The sequence below is a fragment of the Apteryx mantelli genome, chromosome 1 (genome assembly GCF_036417845.1).
Source record: "Apteryx mantelli isolate bAptMan1 chromosome 1, bAptMan1.hap1, whole genome shotgun sequence".
Classification (NCBI taxonomy): domain Eukaryota; kingdom Metazoa; phylum Chordata; class Aves; order Apterygiformes; family Apterygidae; genus Apteryx; species Apteryx mantelli.
Genome location: NC_089978.1, coordinates 154339707 through 154360610, shown reverse-complemented (window position 1 = coordinate 154360610; position 20904 = coordinate 154339707). Strand labels below are relative to the sequence as shown.

Below are 20904 nucleotides of genomic sequence, written 5' to 3'. Positions count from 1 at the left end.
GAGGATGTCTGCTTCTTTCCCAAGTGGCAAACGCAGCAAGAATGATACATTACCCAGCTCCAAACATGCACACCCAAACCTCCCAAAGACCTGGCATGAGGCTGGTTCCAAAAACAGACAGAGGCGAAAAAAGCACCATGCGCTAGGTGTCCTGGGCCGCGTCCCTCAGCACCCAGTTCAGGTTGGAAAGGCCTTGCTGAATGTCTGATTTTGTGCATGGGTTCACTTTCTCACAGCTCCCCCCTCAGTGGTGGTGCTTGCCTCAGAGCAAGCCCCACGTCCTGCCCTCTCCCCTTTCCATTAGTCTTTCATTAGTGTGTCTTTGATTTTTCAACACCAATTTTCCTGTGCAAACAACTGCGGAGGACAGCTTGAAAAGTTGGTCCCAGGTACCTTAAGGGCTTAAAGCCTAGAAGGCACATGAAAGGTTGCAAACTATTCATTTCTTAATTGCATAATATTTAAACTACTCTCACAGTTTAGAGAGCCCTATTTCCAGCTTTAGCACCGACGCAGCTGGAAATATGGTTAGGGTGAGTTTCCTACAGGAGAGATCACTGGGACCTCACAGGAGGTAGTGGCTGTTCAGTTGTCTCTGCTCACATATGACTGGAGACCTTCAGAGCTGCAGGAGCACAGCTGCTGGAAAAGGCAGAGACTGCGTTGCCTGAGAAAATTCTCCTTTACAAGCCTCCTTGCTTCTCCTCAGTCGCCTCTGTTCTTTAACTGATCGAAGCAACATTACTGGCCATCACTTGTCATTTAAACTCTTCTAAAAATTGCTGCTATGTGTATTGTTGAGCTTGCACTACTTCTGAGCTACTCACACCAGCACTACCGCATCATCCTTTCTCTGGGACTGCCAGATCGAGGCCAAATAGCCAGTCTTAAAATAATCAGTGCAATGAGGCCATCCCAACCCAGAGGGAAGGTTTCTTTGTTGGTGTAATTTCTCACCATTCCATGGATAATATTTCTTGATTACAACAGAGCTGCATGAATTTCTACTCGCTAAGGGCCTGCCCTTCAATTTGGTCTCAAACTGTGAAGGTTGTGACTATGCAAATGGGGAACTATTTCATTTTATTTTTAATATTCTCTTCTTAAAATATTCAAGAGAAGCGTCTGGGGAACATTAATGCAGAGATAACAGGGATGTAAAAGCTTTCCTTATTAGGCTACAAACCTCAGACTTGGAGAGTTTTTTGAAGTCTGGTGTGAGGTAAAAGAGGATTCCCTCCTTGGCTCCTGGTAGAATGACTCCATGGAAGAAAAGAATAAATAACATGAAGTAAGGGTAGGTGGCTGAGAAATATACTACCTGTGAAAGACATGGGGAGAGAAACTGTTAGTTGCCTGGTGCCTGTCATGCTGGGACACAGCTGTGACTGCATTTTCCTGGCTTAATGGTATTGCTTCCAATTTGTCCTGATGTGAGATGGGAAAATGGGCTCCAAGCACACTGCTGCTTTCTGTCAAGCCTGGCAATCAGGGAAGCGGATTAACTCCACAACCCTCTCACCAAGGGCTCACAAGTTAGGCAAGAGAGTGCTGACATCTTCCTTACGTTTTCTGTCTTCTGTTCCTGTGCAAGTAACATTTCTGACTGTTTGAGGCTTCTCTCTGCCAATGACACTGAGGGACTCACTAATTACAAAAATAGCAGGCTAAATTCTGGATGAATTGCCCAAAGACAAGGGAATTGCACAGGGATAAATTTAGTCTACAGAAGTAATCCCTTCAAGTCATCACATCCTTATTTTGCAATGCAAAAGCTGGTCTTTCTCTAGTCAAATGCATCAAGCAACATTAGTTGTCTTGGCTCCAGCACTTTATTTCCAACACAATTTCAGGGAATCGCAGGTACTACCATCCCACAACAGTGAATTCTTGTTAGTCAGCGCTTGTTTGACTTCAGCTGTTGTAACGGCAATCACCAGGCCTGTGCTGCAGTCATGTAGAAAAAAGGTAGTATTCGAGTACCACTAGGCAAGTTAACAATTTAAATGATCTACCCATGAAGTGCTTCTTTCTGATCTTTCCTCTAGATTATTCTTTTCATAATGTTGTCACACTACCCCAAGCTGTGCTCTAAATAACACAACTCAGCATCACTGTTTCACTAAACTAAGCAATTACTTTTTCATTGTGCTAGTCTGAAATGCTACATAGTGCATAACATTATGCCTCTGATCTGAAGATCTCCCACCAGTACCTAAAGGGCAATAGAAAGATTTTCAAAAGAGATCGTAAGTTTGGTTTTTCAGAGAGTAGCATTTTAAGAGAACCTAATTTTCAAAAGGGAAAGTTCAAAATAGGCCTCACACACTTAAGGAACCGTCTTGAGGTAAGTATAATAAGTAGTTTCTGAAAATCTCTTCCTAAGTCATTCCAAAAGATAGAGCATTCAGCCCATGACTTTACAGTGAAGAGTTATTTTCTATGCGTAGAATGAAAATTACTGCAAACATGGTAGCAGTTTTTACAACTGTGAAAGGTAAATGTCAAGAATTTAATAGCATCCACTGCAATTCTGCCTTGAAACACCGTAACGTTAATCATAGACACTCAAGCAAAATTGAATCTGGAAGACATTTCAACAGCCATGATCTGCATGCAGCAATAAAAGCAATACTGAAATACCCGATTGTTGCGAAATACCTTTCCAGTCCACTCCACACCTTTCCAGATGGAGAAATAGACCAGAACCCAGGCCAAGGCCAGGGTGCCAGCAAGGGGCCAGCAGACATTGCCTGGTTCCCCCAGGCCTCCAGAGAGCTGATGCATGTTCCTCCTACAGAGGGGAGAGGTTTTGTCACCAGAAAGTCTGATCCTAGGGGCAGAGTGACCAGAGTTCCTGGGGGTGGCTGGAAGGGCCAAGGGCAAGGTGGGCATGGACATGCACAGGAGCCCACAAAGGCCTCGAGGGACCTGAGACTCAGCACGAGAGGCTAAAGGAAGATGAAATGATGCAGAGGTGGTCATCCCCTCTGTTTGTCCAGCATACTGCTACACAATGCACCCCACAGTGGGAGGGCCCCAGGCCCCAGCTGGGTGCCCGCTGGCGTGGGCTGATGGACCTTTCCAATGCCCTCCTGAGGGCCTTTTGAGGCGGTGCTTGGACAGGTACAGAAACGGCCCCAGCGAGGGGGAAAAACCTGACGTTGTGTGCGGACGTACTCCCAGAACTTGGCGACAGCGCTGGTGAGGTTGGCAGTGTCGCACAGGGAGTAGCTGGAGAAGCAGTGCTCGGTGTTCCAGGCCTTCCCACAGCTCTGCCAAGGCAGGTCCTGCCAGGAGCAGCAGGGCGTCAAGCCACAAGGAAAAGCTCTGCCCCACCACAATTCCATCCTTTGTGCACCCTTACTCATTAGCTGTGCTTTTTCCTCCTTTCAGACCACCCTGCGGCGTCTCATGGGCAGAGGGTATTCTGCAGGGAGAGGGGAGGAAATGCCAGGACAACCCCAGGAGAGTGGGGAGAGGGATCCAGGGAGATCTGGGGGAAAGGCTGTTTGACAGGTAGGGTTGGTGGGTGAAATAACAGCCGAAATGTGAGGTTCCCAGGGAGGGGAGCATAGAAGTAGGAAGAGCTCTAGAGCCATGAAGACACGTCGGGAAGCTCCTGGAGAAGTGCAAGACGTGCCATGAGCAAGGGGGGACTGCTGCAAGGTGACAGTACAGCAGCACAGGGAAGGTAGTGTGAAGACCCTGCAGGACCTGAGGAAAGCAGGGAAATGCAATGGCTTTCTGGGAAATTTCAGGTAACGTCTAGGCAGGAGCGTGGGAGATCTGCCAAGTCTGACACTGCAAACCCAGAAGGTAAAACAGAGTGACTGGTGAAGGAAGAGAATGGGAAGCAACTGGTTTTGCACTGTGGACCAAGTCTGACCCAGAGTCAGGAGCATGTGATTTTATTCCCAGCTCTTCCAGAAGCCTCTTGTGTAACCGTGAGCCAGTTTCACGTGAGCCAACACATGGAGAGTATGGTAATTTTTAGTGTAAAATGTATGATTTTACAATGTGAATTGTAAAATGCAGTTTGTAAAATTTTACAAGTTTTACAATGAGAAGTGATTTTTTTTTTTAAACTGAAATCCAAATTTATGCCAAGAGGACAAAGGACAAGAAACCTGGATGGCCTATACTGAGGGCCCAGCAGCCAAAAACATTCAACAATTGTTCAAAATAACAATAAATGGTGACGCAGCTTATCCAGGAAATAATATCAAGACATGATTAGGGCAATACCATAACCTTAATATAATGACAGCAATTGCTCAGATAGATAACCATTTCCAAATACCTGTTGGTAATTAATAGCTACTAATTAAAATGGTTCTTCTCATTCTTAGATCTCACATGTTTATTACCTGGGGGATATTGTGTTTATAATCACTACAACTCCTGGCTAGTTTCACTTAATAAGTGGTTGGAATTTACTGCACAGAGAATAAACACTGATTTGTTTCTTATCTATCATTTATACCAAACTTCAATCTTTAAAAAGCTGCATGGCATTGAGAACTGGGGGCTAAGGGCTTGTCTATGTGGATAAACTATTGGGACGTAAGGTCAGGCTAAATTTAAAGTGTAGTAGCTATTTCATGCTGTCCCCTCTCCTGATTATAAGCAGTGCAAAGGGATCTCCAGGGTATACTTACATGGTGGGTAGCAGCGTGATGGCAGCACACCACTACAGATTTAATCCAGCTAGCTCTGGCACTGCAAACAGTGAATCCACAGTGCCACAAGCTGTACCAGCACCCACGGTGATTAGCCCATGCCAGGTAGTGCCATGGCTGAGGCCACCAGCGAGAGCAGCTCAGAGACACCTGCACAAACAGCAACCTCATTGCCTGAGTGCAGTGCAGACACATCCACAGCATGCAGACTAATGCTATTCTGGATGATTCTCCGTTGCAGATAGGACTTAAGGCTCCAGTTCAACAAAGCCTGCAAAAGTATGTTTGCATCCATTCCTATTCCTCTAAGAACACAGAGTCCTTTAGAAATATTATCTGTGTTTTAAGTGTTTTGTGGCATCAGTGCCTCTAAGGGCAGCCTGCATCCCCCATCTAAATCAGTTCACTGCAGCAGATACATCCTAAGGAGCAAGCTGGCCTGGCAGGGCAGGGACAACTCGGTGGCCACCGGGGCTGTTTCCATCCACTGAGTGATTTCACCATGAACTTGCTAAATGCACTGAAGCGAATGTAACAGCTCATCACAGCAGCCCTTCGACCAAGAGATTTGCACATCAGAGACAGCAGCTCCAATGGGAGGGGCAAGCGCTGGGTCGTTTTGTTGCTGCTCCATTTCCTCTGAATTTCAGAGGACTGAAACTGCAGAACACAAACTGGCTTCCCTGTTCAGGTTCAAAATCCTGCTAACTCAAAATTAGGGGAGACAGGGAATGGACATCTACCCAGCACTTTGATTTGCATGTGGGGTCCTTTCAGGAGCCATCCATGGAGCCACCTGAAGCCATCCATGGAAACACTATCACTGTCACCCAGCAGGTCTGTGACGCCTGAATATTTATATGGCTTTGAATGAACTCCTAAAGCCTCACGCTAAGATGCACCCAGCACTGGGATGGGTTCCTCTGGGGCAGACTTTTGTTTATTTGGGAATCCCCTGTGGATGTACCTAGCCCTCTGCTACTGACAATTTTACCCTGCACCTAAGCGTCTGCAATGTATATTGCTGATACAAGCAGAGCTGGGACAGAATATTTTGGCAAAAGAGTTCATAGACACTTGAAATAATTTGAACAAACAAAAAGTGAAACTGGGCTATAAAATATCCATAACAGCACTTCAGGGTTATATCAAAATTAAAAAAAAATCCCATTAGAACCATGGCGTTGATGTCTGTAAGGCTGCAGGTTGCTTAGAGAGTTAAGGGAGCTGTTCTCAGGCACTGGGCGGACATAAGTCATTCAGCTACCAAGAAATTATTGTGGGGTGTGATTCTAATCTTGCATGGTGAAAAACCTGCTAAGGGAAAGGAACCTACTATAAACCACAACACCAAAGCACATGCTAAGGGACAGAAATAAGGGGCACTCACAAACAGGTGTTTAAATGCTTTATGAATCATGTCCCCAGCAGAAAAAATTGCATTGGATTTCATTTATCAAGAGCAGTGTAAATGAGGGCTAATAAAGGTCAGACGTAAGTCCTGGGTAGCGAGAACATGTTGTGACAAAAAACAGCTTTGTAACGTGCAGCTCTTAGATTCGCATAGCTTAGAAATACAATAGAGACACGAGATGAGTTTAAAAGTTTTATGTGAAGGGGGGAATAGTTCTAAGAGAAGGGAAGGACCATCCTCTCCAAAAATGAACATCTGTACCAGCCAATGCTGAACAGTTGGCTCCGGAGCTGAGGAACCTCTAAGGGAAGGACCCAGCATAGTGCTGACCAAGACTCTCTGCACAAACTGCATGCCATTATTGTGTGTTTCATGGTAAAAACACCTTTCCCCAGAAAACAGGGAGTAGGGACCTGTTACAGCCAGGAAACATCTGAGACTCACCGTGCTGAAAGAACTGAAGAGATAGTAGAGTGCCCAGGCAATGATAACAATGTAATAGATGTTCAGCCAGAAGGAGAGGACCACAGCTGCCAGTCCCACGCCTGCGAAAGGAGGCAGAGAGCAGCATCAGCCCAGCTCTTCCCAGACACCACTCTGTTACAATTCTCTTCATGGCAGGGCTAGAACAAGTGACAGCCCAGCTCTTAGATGCAGCACGTTGCACAGCAGTGCTATGCCCTTAAGCTCGCTGGCCAGCAAGGGAGGTTTATTCCACCACATTTCTCACCCACCCATCTCCATGGCATGGATAGTGTTCTTTTTCAGTATCCTGCAGACTTTATGGACAGAGCTCCATGAAAACAGGGTCCAGTCATTTCCCCGACAGAAGTGCTCTTTCCTAAATACAAAGCTAGTATATACTAGCACCACTATTTTCTAGACTGCTGTTACTCTGGACACAGCAACAGGTTCACATCTTGCATCTACAGCTTTCCCATGCAGTTTAAGTGAGCCCACATAGAGGGGCTTGGGACAGGTCTTCTGCAATCAGAGCCCCTCCATGAAGTCCCTGCTGCTCATAAGGTGTTTTGTCACCATGCAAGACTGCTTGGACAGAGAACAATTATGTTAGTGCTTCCTGGCAGAAGAGTAAAGGATAACCTCATAAATGCCAGAGAGCAAATCAGATGCAACTTCATCACTGACCTACAACCCCACCCTAGTCCCCAGGGACTTACTTCCTAAACCATTTAAGTTTTTTTTGTCTGAAGTTAGTTATGTGCCATCAGCTTCACAAACTTACAGTACAGTACCTTTAAACATGGGTGCTAATTTCCAGACTCCCAGTCCACCCACTGAGGTATACTGGCCAAGAGCAGTTTCTAGCAGGAAGAGAGGAATCCCAGCAAACACCAGCATCAGGAAATAGGGAATGAGGAAGGCCCCTGAAAGAAGATGCGTTGTTATCAGGGAGCTCCAGGATACATCCCTCCCCATTTTACCAACAAGTAAATGCATCCAGCTTAGATTTCTCACTTCCCTGGCATCCATTGGATCATGACTTGCTTGGACACTGGAGTTAGTATGCTTAGTCAGTCTCCCACTAAGATCTCCACTGCCCTCCCCTCATGTGTTCATATCACTATGAGACATATATATGTAATCACTAGCTGTGTGATGCCAGCCTCAGTTAGACATTTTGGCAAAGCTAAGTCCAATCTGACAACAAACCCCAAAGCCCCAAATTGACATTGGTTCTCGCTGGCGTTTTCTCTCTTACCCACAGCACCCATTTCTTCACCTTCAGGAAAAAGGGTGCACGAGCATGTGGCATTAGCCACTACTTTCTTCGTTCACAGCCATTTCAGTGTTTTAAGGAAGCTGTGGCTAAGACTGTGTATGCTCACATAATAACCCTATATTTACCCCCACACACACCCCTCCCTTTTCCCAGGTTTTATGCTTAGAAATCCTGAGGAAAGCATTATTCCTCTGTATGGACACTATGGAAACCATCTCATTGCTAGAAGTGAGGTAGTGCAGCCATCTAGTACAGACGTTACTTGCACTCCATCACTATATGAGCAAATATGATAGGTGAGCCTGGCTGTGTGATTTAAAGGCCATACATGTTGATGTCATCCTGACTTCTAGGAGGTGGGACAGAGCTCATTTTCCAGATTTCTAGGGCATATTCTGGAGCATGCCATCATCTCTGAGGAGGACAAGCTGTAGCAGAAGATCCTGGCTGAGCAGAGAGCAGGAACTTTCAATTTGCTCACAAGCAGCTGGCAATGTCTGGGATGGCACTGATCTCTGCATCAGCAGGGGGGAGATGGTCTGTCAGTTTGAGTCATCTTCTTCAGATATTAATGGGAAAGCAAACATCAAGCCAGCAAGTAAAGTGACCCAGCAGAGCCGCAGCTCAGCTTGTGGGCCAGCAGGGCTGAGCTTCCTCAGCTAATCTCTGCAGTGAGAAAGCAGAGTGGTGCAGCTGGGGCCGCCAGCTCGGGGGCACCCAGCTGAGTATGCCTGCTTGCCAAATGGGCAGCTGAGCCCAGCCGGGAGAGGCTGGCACCCGCTGGTGGCACAGGAGTCCTCAGCAGGCACCATGCAACAGGAGCTGGCAGCAGGCAGCAGGGAGAAAACATGCTCTAGGCCAGCAGCTTGATGACCATCAGCCTGAATTGCAAGCTGGCAAAAAAAACAAACAGGCTCTCAGCTTCAACAGCAGCCTTGCATGGAGGAGCAAGCAACTTCAAGTGACACTGCGGGAAAAGTGCTGCCCACTCCATGTCCATTACAGCGCTCTTGTCAGCGACAGCGGCCTGCAAGGCAGAGGTGAGGTCCAGTCCCTCAGAAAATGTTGCAGGGAGCCAGAGCCAGCTCCAGACCTCCGGGCCACTGATACTGTCTAGTTACCATTTTGCCTCGTTGCAGAGTTTGGAGACTGAGCTAAACAGCGATCACAGTGTTCAGCTCATTTCCATGCAAGCACCTGATGAAGTCTGGCCACTGCCCTGACAATCCTGCATTTTTTTTGTGTGCAGCAGGCCAGGGAAGTTTGTAGGTGAAAGGTTTTATTGGACTATTGAGAAAAAGAAAAAAAAAAGAAAAACTTTTGGATCCAGGTCATTCATCCTGGCTTGACAAAGATCCTGTAGAATAGAGGAAAAACTGCAAACCAGACTGCAGCCTTGAACTGTTGCCAATGGCAAGCCACTCTAGTGGGCCAGGTCCCTGAGTGGGCACCGATAACACGCTCAGATGCTGAGCAGCCAGAGTTGAAACTAGCTTGGGAATTTGTACAGAAAATTAGTACGCCAGATCTGTTTCAATTCCTGGCCCTGTCACAAATGATATTGTTTTTGACCCTGGCTCAGTCCAAACCTCCATGCAAATGCCATGTGCCAAACAGATAATAGCACTTGTCCATCTTGTCTGCTCAGAGCACGGGCTGCTGGGAGCAGGGAAAGATCATACAGCTCCTAGTACTTGCTGTGCAGCCCCAAATCTATCTGGAGTCTCCAGCTCCTAATGCCATACAGCAAGGAATAGTAATTAATTCTTGTAACAGCAAACACTGCCCACGAATTAGAAGTTGAGCATTACAGGCAGTTACATGACTTTGGTCAGAGCCTCAAAGTGTAAATGCAAAGTGCACACTGCTTATTTAAAGAAATGTTCCTCTCTCAAGTAATTCAATTTCCGGATCTCATAGGCAATTTTTAGCACCTACTGAACCAATTTAGAGCCCTGTAAAATCCCGTTGCCATCAAAAGGCTTGCACGAGGTTAGAAATCAGTGTAGAGGCTGGAGCATTAGTCATAGCTGGGCCCATTCGGCTCTGTGCAGAGCCAGCACAGAGCCCAGGCGTCACTTCTGGGTAAAGCCTGCTCCGAGCAGCGGATAGGCCTTGCGCGGGGCCGCCGTACCCAGGGCAAATATCTCCTAATTACATGCTCGACTACAATGCAGAGCAAATCAGCCGCGAGCTGATACAATGTGACAGCGGTAAGCGAAACGACAATATTTCCATTCAGTTCAATTTGCCTGTGCGTAATGGAAGCAGCCCATGCCGCTGCGCTCCGAGCCGCGCGCGTGCAGGGCGCTATAATTAGCATCCCACCCGCAGTCTGCTCCGCTCTGGAGGTGCCTCCGTTGGGGCAGCGCGAGGATGTGACCACCAAATTGCGAATCAGACCCTGTCTGGCCCTTCCTCGCCGCTTTGGATCGGCTCGGAGTGACGCTTTCATGCGTCAGTGCTCCTGCCTGTCTCAGACATCAGCAGCCTCCGCTCGTGGCTTGGCATTGCTGGCTGCAGAAACAGCCAGAGCAGATGGGGGCTAGAGGAGCGCGCGATGCAGACTGTCGCGCAACGCAGGGCTTTTGAGTGCAGCCAGGCACAAATCCCCTTGCTTCATCTGTCCAGTGTTTTCACTAACAGCCCGCTGACCCCTCTACGCGCCTGCAACTGCCAGGTCAGAGATCGCCCTGTGTTGCGTGGCTAATGCTAATAATAGCACTCTGCACTGCTACAGCACATCCATCTTAGGATCTCAGCTAGCTTTGCAAATAGGATTTATTTTAGCTTCGAAACAGCCTTCATCTAATTATAGGTATCATCATCCCCACCTCTGTGTGTGAAGAGATTGAGCCATGAACAGAGCTGATACGGTTTGCTTGAGATCACACAGCAATCACAGAGCAAAGTCTACACTAAAAACCAAGCCTCTCGTGCACCAGTGCTGTGACTTAGCCACGGGGCTAGTTTTGTATGAAGAGGAGTGCCACAGTGAGGGGCCACAACATGGCTTGATAATAGTGGCAAACCAGCGCTGGCCCCGTCAATGGGCAGCCTGGATTCCTACGAGACTCTGACTGACTCCTCCAAACCTCGCCTGGCTCAGCTGCATGCTCACGCCCCTGTACAAAGTGACCCACCAAAATAGAAACTGTCTTGTCAAAATGGATAAGCTGTTAGCCTACATACTGTCCTGCCTCCAGCTGGGATTAGCTCTGCGTGCTTCGGAGAAAGGGGCAAAATCCCCTTAAATGCCGTGGAGCTACATGGGCAGATGGTTGCGTAGGAGCTAGACCTGTCTCTTCTTTCCAAGGGGGAACGAGAAGAGCAAACCTACATGACCTACAACATGGACTGGAGACAGTGGGCTGTGTTTAAGGAGAACTCACGATAGCAAGGGATAAAGGGGATTTGAAGGGGAATTGAAAGAGAGAGAAAAGGTGTCGAGTAGATGAGTGAACAGAGACCCTATGAGCAGCATGAATGAATGTGACACTGGGTAAAGGGATTCTGAGCAACCTATTAGCAAGAGCTAAGAGGGAAGCAAAGAGCAACATGGGAAGACTCACAGACACTACTAAATTTATATATATAGCCTTAAAGGTGAGGAGGAGGAGTCTGGACTCCGCGTGGGAAGTTTAAGAAATGGTTCAAGGAAGTGAGCAGCATTTCATGCAGAGAGAGAAGGTCATGTTAGCAACAGAGCCAAAACCAGTGAGACAGGTGGGCATGGAGGAGAAGAGAGAGCTCTCTGCCCAACTAACATCAAAGCAGGTGCATGTTCCCCTTCACAAAAGCACCTCCCTGCCAAGGATGAAGAAACAGCCTACTTTACAGAGGGTAGCTGAGACACAAGGGTGTATTTTTTGACCTGATCCAAGTCAGGCAGACAGTCTGTAGCTGAGCAGGGAACTGATCTCCCAGATCTCTTGATTTCTAGCCCAGCACTGTTTCCATCTGCCTGCCTTTCTCTGGCCCTGCAAGGGACTGGCAAAGTGTTAGCTAAAGACTGGCAAAGAGGAGATGTAGCGGGGCAAAAAAGGGTCATAAATGCTGCTACTAGTGATCCACAGAGAAGGTCATTGTTACCAACTGCATCATATAGTTACCAAAATCCTTCACCAAGAGCCTTCTCCTCTCATGGACTCAATTTTCCAGTCTTTGCAAAAGAGATTATAACTGGGACCCTTCTCACAGCGCTGTAGTAAGGCAAAGCTCATTTCCGTCCGTAGGACTCCTTGAAAGTCCTCCTACAGTGAAACTACTGCTGCCCAGAAATACAAAACATTGCTACTATTTCTTCCTACCCTCATCTGGGAACCACCTCACACTAATTTTGTATCTGATAAGAGAGTATGGACACACGGGGAGCAGAGACCAGCCTCTATTACAACAGTGAAGAAAGTTAGCTACAGCTCTGCACAAAGACTGTTAATACAGATGATGACCCTTATATATGTGTGTGTGCACTCATGATGTATATATTTCTACATGGCCCTGCTATGGTCCATGTGAAGCTTCTAATCAGACATCCTCAGAAATACAAACCAAACTCAAAGGCAAAAATGGTTACCCTTTGAGAACACCCTAGACTGAAGAGAAACCCACTGTTAGCAGATATGACCTGTTTTCCTTGGGAACTTACCAGAATCCAGCTGGGTGCATGCGTACATATGTATACTCTCCTTGTAAAACACGAGGTCCACAGACGCTCTTTGTTGTAGCCCTGCAAATTTGGATGGCAGAAGCTTTACAAAACTCAAACTTCTTTTTATATTTCTTATGCTGTTTCTTTCCAATCTGCACTTGCCAGTAAAGCCACAGGCTATGGGAACTAGTCTCCACATGGCTTAACTCACATTACGAGAGATCACTCAGCCAGGAAACCAGCCCCTTAGACTCACAGCAAACGAAAGCCCATTCAAGTAACAAGGTTGTTCAGGGTAGAGCGAGTACAAGCATTCCACTCTCACCTCCTCCGTTCTTGCCACAGAGATATGGGAAGCACCAGACATTGCCCAGCCCAATGGCATAGCCCACACAGGACAGCAAGAAGTCAAATTTCCCCTTCCAGGAACCTCTGTCTGGGATCTCCTCCTTCTTCCTCTTGGTGCTCACAGCCTCTGGGGCGATGCACTCCGACTCCTCCAGGGCTGCTTGCTTCACCTCAGAAGGAGAGTTCAGCTCAACAGAAGTGTTGTCCATCTTGCCCATCGTGGCTTTTGTACACAGCTGCTCTTGCTTAGGGGCTGGAAGTGCAGAAATGGCAGCCTCAATCCCAGCCAAGCTCAGATGAAATGGGGAGGGCTGGGCAAAGCTCCTGACAAAAAAGTAAAGGGAGAAATTATCCTCCGTTAGTGTACTGGGCTTAGGGAAGGACCGCACTGGGGCTGAGGTGGACTCATCAGATAGTCTTGCGCATGTCAGAGCAGCCTCTCTGATCCCCACTGCTTTCTCCAGGGATGAAAATAGGATAATTTTGCTCCCTTTGAACAACGAGCCTTGTTCACACAAAGTGCTAACAATGGTTTCAAGCCCGATTATTACCAATGTATAGCAAACCCTTCACCTCTTATCTCATCTCCCCCTTATCCCAACACCTCTTCTGTAAGAAAAGCTGCAGGACAAGTACGCATACAAGGAAGTCATAGCAGTGAACTGCCTGCAGGTGACCACCACAGGGACAGACTATATCTAGCATGTCTGAGTGACAGTGAAGATGAGAGTGCCTGAGGTGTCACATCCCTCAGGTCCAGGGCCCAAAACAGACTGTACAGACCACGGGTCTGCCAGAGAGAGACTGTCCAGCACCAGCAGGTCTATGCCTGGCTGGGGCAGCATAACTTTGCAATGGCACCTCCGATATGGACACAACCCAAATTGGAATCCCTTGCCCTGAAAGAGGGATTCCTGTGAGTGCTTCATGGAAATATCCCAGAGGGCAGTGGAGGTGGGGCTATCGGGGCCATGCAGTGCTCTCTAAGGGGTGGGCATAGCACAACGTAGGGACTGCCCCTTTGGCATGAGGAAACCTCTCATCTGCTTCATGCTTCCTTGTACACCAGGCCATGTGCAATACCGTAATCACCAGGTGATATTCAGGTGATATTCATTACTGAATAGAGGCAGCTTGTGGACCACCGAAATCCCACTAAGTCCTGAGGATTAAGCAAAAGAATCTGACCCAAAATATAAGGAATTTTTCCCTTGACCTGAGGCCCTAAGAAGTGTGTAACCAGTGCACCAAAACAGTTCAGAAAGAAAGAGATAACAGACTGCATTCTCATACCTGTGTATAAAACCATATTGCATTCACATCTCGAAAACTATGTGCAAATCTCCCCCTCACAAAAGTTATTGGAAAGCTAGAAAAGGCACAGAGGAGAGCTAAAAGGATGCTCAAAAGCGTGGAACTTCTCCTCTATGAAGAATGGCTAAAACTCAGATTTATTGTCCTGTAGAAGAGATGACTGACAGAGGTCTATAAATGTATCAGTGTCATAGAAAATATGTTCACTGTTTCTAGCACGAGAACTACAGGGAATTAAATCAAGATAGCAGATGGCAGGAACAAAAAGAGCAAAAGGTGATATTCCACATAATGCATAGCTATACAGTGAAGCTCCCCAGTCCTGAACACTGTGGATCCTGAGATTTTACATGGTTTCAAAAGAAATTCAATGGAAAAAATAATGGAAGAAAAATCAATCAGGGGCTACGCTTAGGAGGCATCCTTACTTCAGAAAAATTCCTGAGCTTCAAGTTGTTGGAGGCTGAGGGAGTATTCTAGGGAAGTCTTACTCCATACGTTTCCTGGTTTTATTCTCTTCCTTCACTGCCTGCCTTTCACAAGTGCTGAAGACAGGATTTGGAGCTAGAATGGCCTTTGATCTCACCTAGTTCTCAGCTCATTTTACACAAGGGTGAATTTAAGCCCCCTTCAAGAGCTATAATGGTGACAGAATTACAATCTTCCAGAAAAGTCTGTTGATGAAAACATTCCCATATGGATGCATATCAAGTGGATATCAGGAAACAAAACAATGCCATGAAGTGGTAGCACACTCAAGCCGTTAAAGCTGGACCTACTTGAGTTACTTACTCTTGTCAGTCTCATCTCATAAGCAAATGGCACCTATTTGTCCTGTGAGAAGCTTGCAAGTATTCATTAACTAACTTTTCTAAAGTGTTCTGAACAGGGCTGGATCTCCTAAGCTCCGGCTGAAGGAGTCAATTCTTACTACAACTGACACTCCATAATTTACAACAGATAGATTTTCTTCCTCAGTAGAATTGTTGTTGAGATTAGAAAAACTGTATCAATTGTAAAGAAAATGGCTGAACCAGAAGATAACTATAATTTATTCTGATATGCCAGTGGAGAAGCCACAAAACTTCTTGCTGCAGGATAAAGGCTGTAACCGAAGCCCTTACATCTACAAAGGCAGCCCTGAGCCACACTACTCCTTTATAGCTGAAGGGTGGTTACAGGTAAACGCAGAAGTGACAGCACACAAAAGTCCCTTGGTGAGAAGAGCCAGTTTCAAATAGCCCACCACACAGGTGCCAGAAAGAGAGCTTTTCCGGACACCCAAAGCAAAGGCTTTAGTTAATGGATCCTATTTCTGTCCTGCACTCTCCGACAGCACTGTTGCACCAATTCCTGGCTCTTCAGTAAGGCACATAGCAAAAAGATTGTACTGAATGTGTAGGAGGAAAGTAAAATAAAGACAATTTATAAATCAAAACAGAAGAAATAACACCAAAACCCCTGGGAATAATTCAGAGCTGGGCTAAGTCAGGATAATTAGCTATGCCTGGAGACAAATTAGGTTCAGCAGAAGCCATTTTGACTCATTTTTTCTGAGATAAAAAACAGTATGTAAGTTGCTATCTTCAATAGAAAAAAAAATCCTGCTTTTCTTGTGCTCTTTCTTTCTTGCCTTCACAGTTCTCAAGCAATGTTGTAATGAAAGGATCATATCCATAATTCAGGCATTTGGGGTTCAGAGGACAGAGGAGCAGCAGACCATACTGGCATTTTCTTCTTACCTGAGAGCCAGGTCTTTCCTTCATCTCCAGCTCTGGAAGAATAAACTCTATTCTAGTGCCAAACACTAACTAGGTTTACAGAAATTTCTCCACAGCCAAGAGACATAACAGAAAAACAGTGAAATGAACCCACTGAAGGTCCAACCTACCTACTGTCCTGTCCCCGACAGTGGTAGAGGGTTAGGCAAGGAATACAGTAACACAAGTATGGGGTGTTGTTTCTCTTAGCATACCCAGCCTCCTGAGCTAGAGATTGCACCTGCATTTTGGGGTTTAGTAGCATTAGGTGGACTTTTTCCCTGTGACCAAGGACTGTGAGAATCAAAGAGACATCTAGCCCTTGGCATGTCCTCTTTTGCCCTTCCCTTTCCACCGCAAAGCAGGGTGATGCTCAGTGAGGGGCAGAGGAACAGGAAATGTGGCCCACTTTGAGAAAGAGCTGAAAAGCTGCCAGGCTGTGGAAGACCACCATCTCACCATTTAGTATACATCTTCTTCCAGGTGTCTCAGTTGCTCACCAAGTACCAGCACCCAAGAGCAGACAACTTAAAGTCCAACCTCTATCAGGACAGAGGATGCTGTGAAGAGCAGTTGGACAGGGCTGCTCCCAGGGCCCTGCCTTCTAGATAGCCCCACAGGGCTCAGCAGCCCTGAGAGCTGCCGAACAGCCATGGCAGCAGGGCCCACACACATCCCTCAGCCTGGCTGGGGCCTTGCCCATTCCCTGGACACACAGGAAAAATACCAGGAAAAAGAACAGGCTTTGGCTGCTCCCAGGCTTGGTGTTTGACTCTCATATTTAGAAATGAAAGCAGGCACCAGACAAGTGGTCCTACTGGGACAAAATGCAACAACTGTCTCACTAGGCACATGGATCTCCTTCAGTACAAATGCGGGGCTCTGCTCGGTGCTGACAGCCTACAGAAAGCAGGGTCTGTTCAACAGCTCTTTGTCATGTCACATTATTTGTTCTGAAAAGCACGCAGTACTTCAGGCACAGCAAAAAGCCCAAAGGACTAAAAATGATAATCAATAAGAGCAGAGTTACAAGCTGGAGGTGGGCTGTGCTTTGCAAGGTCCTGAAAACAAGGTCAAAGAGTTTAAACATGACACTGCAGGAGGTTTCTGATTGCAACTTCTTCTAAATACATCATAAACTGAAGCTAGGATTTTCAAAGTAATTGCCGAAAGCTAAGAATGTAAATCCATGGCAGTGAAACAGTGACTTGAGTTTCAAGGAGTCATTTGGAAGGCCTGATCTTCTGCTGTTTAACTCCATAAAAACAATTGCATGGTCCCCAGTGGATGCAGAACTGGGCTGAAGTAGAGACTGGGAAAAAAAAAAATCCTTTGCCTCCTTTTTTGAGGAACTTCACTTAAAATAAGAAAATAGCCCTGAAAATGTATTGCCTCCACTTGAGATGCTGCGGACTGAAACTGTTAACAGCAGTGACCTTTTTGCTTTCCCCTGCCTCAGTGTGAAATATTAACAGTCTCCTCAAATTTGACAGAAACCAAAATTTCAAGGGCATAAAATTGCCTGAAACGAAACAGCAAAATTACATGTGGAAATGCATGTGAAATACACTTTCACACCTCTGCACCTTTTATTTGTCAGTGCTCTAACAACCACACAAATCACTTCTGACCCATGCAGGTAGAGCCACAATTAGTTTAATTACATGGCGCAGGCTGTTGTTCAGTCAATTAGATTTTTCCTTCCATGCACACCATTTTAATGACAGACAAGTAGCCCCAAGGCTCTTACTTCTTGTTTAGAGCCCTGACCAGCTGATCAGGCCACAACAGACTCTCTGCTGATTTTCTGCTCATGGCAGAAGCAGCATATGTTTGAGCTTCCTGCATCTGTGAAACCCTTGACATTGCTGAGCTGTTCTCAGGACAAGCAGAGCCTTCAAAAAGCAACGGTGTGCACCATAGATCAAATATGGGTCATCTGAGTGTTTTGCTATGTCTCACGTGAGGAAAAGAAGATGAAGCCAAACACTAGCCTGTGACTGAATAATTGCAAAGCAGTAGTGCAGTGAAGGTGCAGCTAGGTCTGGCCAAAGTATCTCTGGCAAGACTTTTACCAGGATGCTGATGTTTTTGAACAAATGTCTTTTGTAAAGAAAATACTTGCTTTCTTTAGAACAGGGGAAAAAAAATACTGAGTTGGGGGTGGGGGGGGCAGGGCAGGAGGGTGTAAGTCTGAAAAAACCCTCAATCATACATTTTTAAAGGAATTTTTTTGAACCTGGGGGTTCTCCCGTCATCCATAAAACACATTCAACAGGAAGGAGAAGAGGGAACTCTGGCACCATGGGTGGGAGGACATCCAGAAACTCCAAAATGTTTGGGGAAAAGCCCCCTCCAGACCCAAACCTGTCCCTGAGTGTACAGCCAAAGCACATACAGGATGCATCTGACTGTGTTCTCCAAAATACCCCCCATCCACCCAGTAGCCCATCTCCTGACTTGGGCAATGCCTGACCCTTCTGAGGAAGATTAAAAACATGCCCGGAAGCCAGACTACATCACAGGGAAAACTCCCTCCCCAATCTCACAAGCTGCCAGCTGAAGATTTGCAGACTGCAACAGCTCCTCACCCCATGCATGATAGGATGGCTGGGGCCAGTGCCCAATGCTCCTCATCCTCCTCCCAACAACAGCAGTGACAGGGAGGGAGCCTCCTCCACATTGGGAGCCCTCCTAGGAGCAGCGCAGGCTGCCACCCTCAGCAGGGTCTCCATATCCAGCTGAGCCAAACAGACAGATCTTGCATTTTGCAAAGCACTCCACACACTGAGGGAAAGGCTGAGACCCACAGCTGCCCAGTCTTTAATCTGTCCTTCCCCTGAAGTGATGTGCCTGCTTGGTTACAAGAGAAATTAGTACTAATAAAGCACATGAGAGGAAAATAAGCCGCCTCTAAGACGAGATGCAGCTGCTGGGTTGCCCTCCATCTCCACCCTCCTTTTCCACTCTCCTGCATGGCATTTGGTTTGCTGAGGTCCACATCTGACCCTTGGCTGTTGCTCAGCTTCCCTGCTCTGCCAGCAGCCCTGCACGACCTGAATCTCTCCAGGTAGTGCTGCAGGTTAGCTCTGGCTGACATCACACCAAAACACTCTCCAGCTAAGGAGGGAGGGGCACGATGCAGAGACAGGCAGTGTTTTATAACTCCTTAGGCAAGCAGGATGCTGAAGCGAGTCCAGAATACATCTAGAGCCCCCCCGTCTGTGAGACTGGAAACCCTCCATCTGTGAGACTTACTGGTGCTGCAGCCCTCAGCCAGGAGCATTGTCCTGCAGCAACTGGAAGGGATGCGGGTTCTCATGGCTCAGGGAAAACAGAGGGGAAAACCTCTGAGCTTTTGCTTCTGGCTCCAGTCTGCCACCTGGTAACTTTGTCAAGTGACACCTTAATTCTTGCGTTATGTAAACAGAAAGAATTGGGTCAGCTATCCCAATCTCCTCTGTAGCTTTGGAGGCCCACTTAAATATCCTCTAGCTCTTCTTCGTGCAGGGGAAATTCCTGCTCTCCATTGCAGCAGGAGGAAGGTAACTCTCTCTGAAACTCAGAAAATGCAGCTGGAAGCAGCTACAATGCAGATCAGGCCCTGCTCTCTTGCGCATGAGCAGAACTAATGGCTCTCTCCAGCTCGAGAGAGCTGTTTGGAAACTATACTACTATATCTGGAAGTGAAGCAAAATACTAAAGAAGACCTTGGTTCACCTACCACTGTTACTTCTGCCTCGGGTGGCTGGTTCTGTCTCACACTTCTGAGGAAAGCAGTGTTTTTTGTGTGTGTGTGTGTGTGTGTTTTTTTTAATCTGTAGCTGAATGACACAAATAATGTAGCCTCTGTGCTTTTCCTTAGAAGCATTAAACTGTTTTAATGCCCTTATTTAAAGATCATCTCACAGCTATGAATGCCAAAGATGAGCAGCGTGCATCTGCCAAAGACCTTGGCCGTGCTGAAACTCTAATCTCCAACAGTCTTGCACAGAAAAGGACCAGAACAGCTCTGGGTGGGCATAGGAAGGATTTCCCAGAGAGCGGAGAGTGGGCAGAGCCCTTCCTCAGCTCTTGCAGACCACCCAACCTTACCCAGCCTGCCACACCAGCACACAGCCCAGCACCAGGCCACAAGTCACACCAGCCTCCAAGAAAAACATAAGCAGCTACTTGATCCTCTGCTGGCTTCAAGATTGGAAAAGACAGACAAGTAGCTTAAAGGCATTTGTCTCCATCCTCCCTGGTGAAACTACCACATTAAAAAGATTAAAGGCCTGTTTCTGCCCATTTAAAATGTGCTGATTAAATTAAGAAACATTTCCCTTTTCATGTATAGTGCAAGCTGGCACACCGGGATGCCAGTTTTACCGTACCAGAAGTTTACACACTTTTACTACTTTGTTCTCTTGCCCCACCTGAAGCAATCCAGCCGTTATTAGCCTGGTTTTCTTATCCAAAGTGTCTATCCATCTGTCTATTCCCAACCCCAGGAACTCTTTGAGCTCACTGGTCAATTCCAACCATATTTGAGAAACGAGCATAGGTCTCAAAGAGATGAAGTATCTTGAGAATGGGGGGCTGGAGAGAGGACAGAGACTCAAATGAGTGCTGCTACCCTGAAAAGGCAGTGAGATGAGCCCAGCAGTCCCTGCTGTGCATCATGTGCCAGCCGGCGAGTCAGCACAGGGCTAGCTAGGAAGCAGGCAGCTCCCAAGAGGGCAGCTTGGAGACATGGGGGACAGATAGGAGCACTGAGGGTGAGGTGGTTGGAGGGATTTGGGGGAAATGAGAGAGGAAGTGAACATTGTCATAGGGACAGGTAATGAGAGACGGAGTGACAAAGGAAATTATGAAGAGAAAAATAGATGTCTTTAGTTCTGCTGAGAAAAAAAACCCAACTCGCTATTCCTCCTCTAGGACAGAAACTACTGTTTTGCCCATATTTCTTCCATGGTTTTTTTGCACAGACCAGGAATAATGTTTATTGG

The 20904-nt window shown here is 46.8% G+C and overlaps 1 protein-coding gene across 1 annotated transcript in view; it reads right to left on the bottom strand.

Moving 5' to 3' along the window:
• Positions 1–20904, bottom strand: part of LOC106488559 (sodium- and chloride-dependent GABA transporter 1-like) — a 54023-nt gene that overhangs the window by 17157 nt on the left and 15962 nt on the right. The window contains exons 5-10 of the mRNA XM_013947421.2: positions 12817–13163; positions 7353–7484; positions 6541–6641; positions 3181–3290; positions 2662–2794; positions 1187–1321 (exon numbers count right to left, since the gene is read on the bottom strand). Of these exons, the coding sequence (XP_013802875.2) occupies positions 1187–1321; positions 2662–2794; positions 3181–3290; positions 6541–6641; positions 7353–7484; positions 12817–13163 (958 nt within the window). The remainder of the gene's footprint in view (positions 1–1186; positions 1322–2661; positions 2795–3180; positions 3291–6540; positions 6642–7352; positions 7485–12816; positions 13164–20904) is intronic.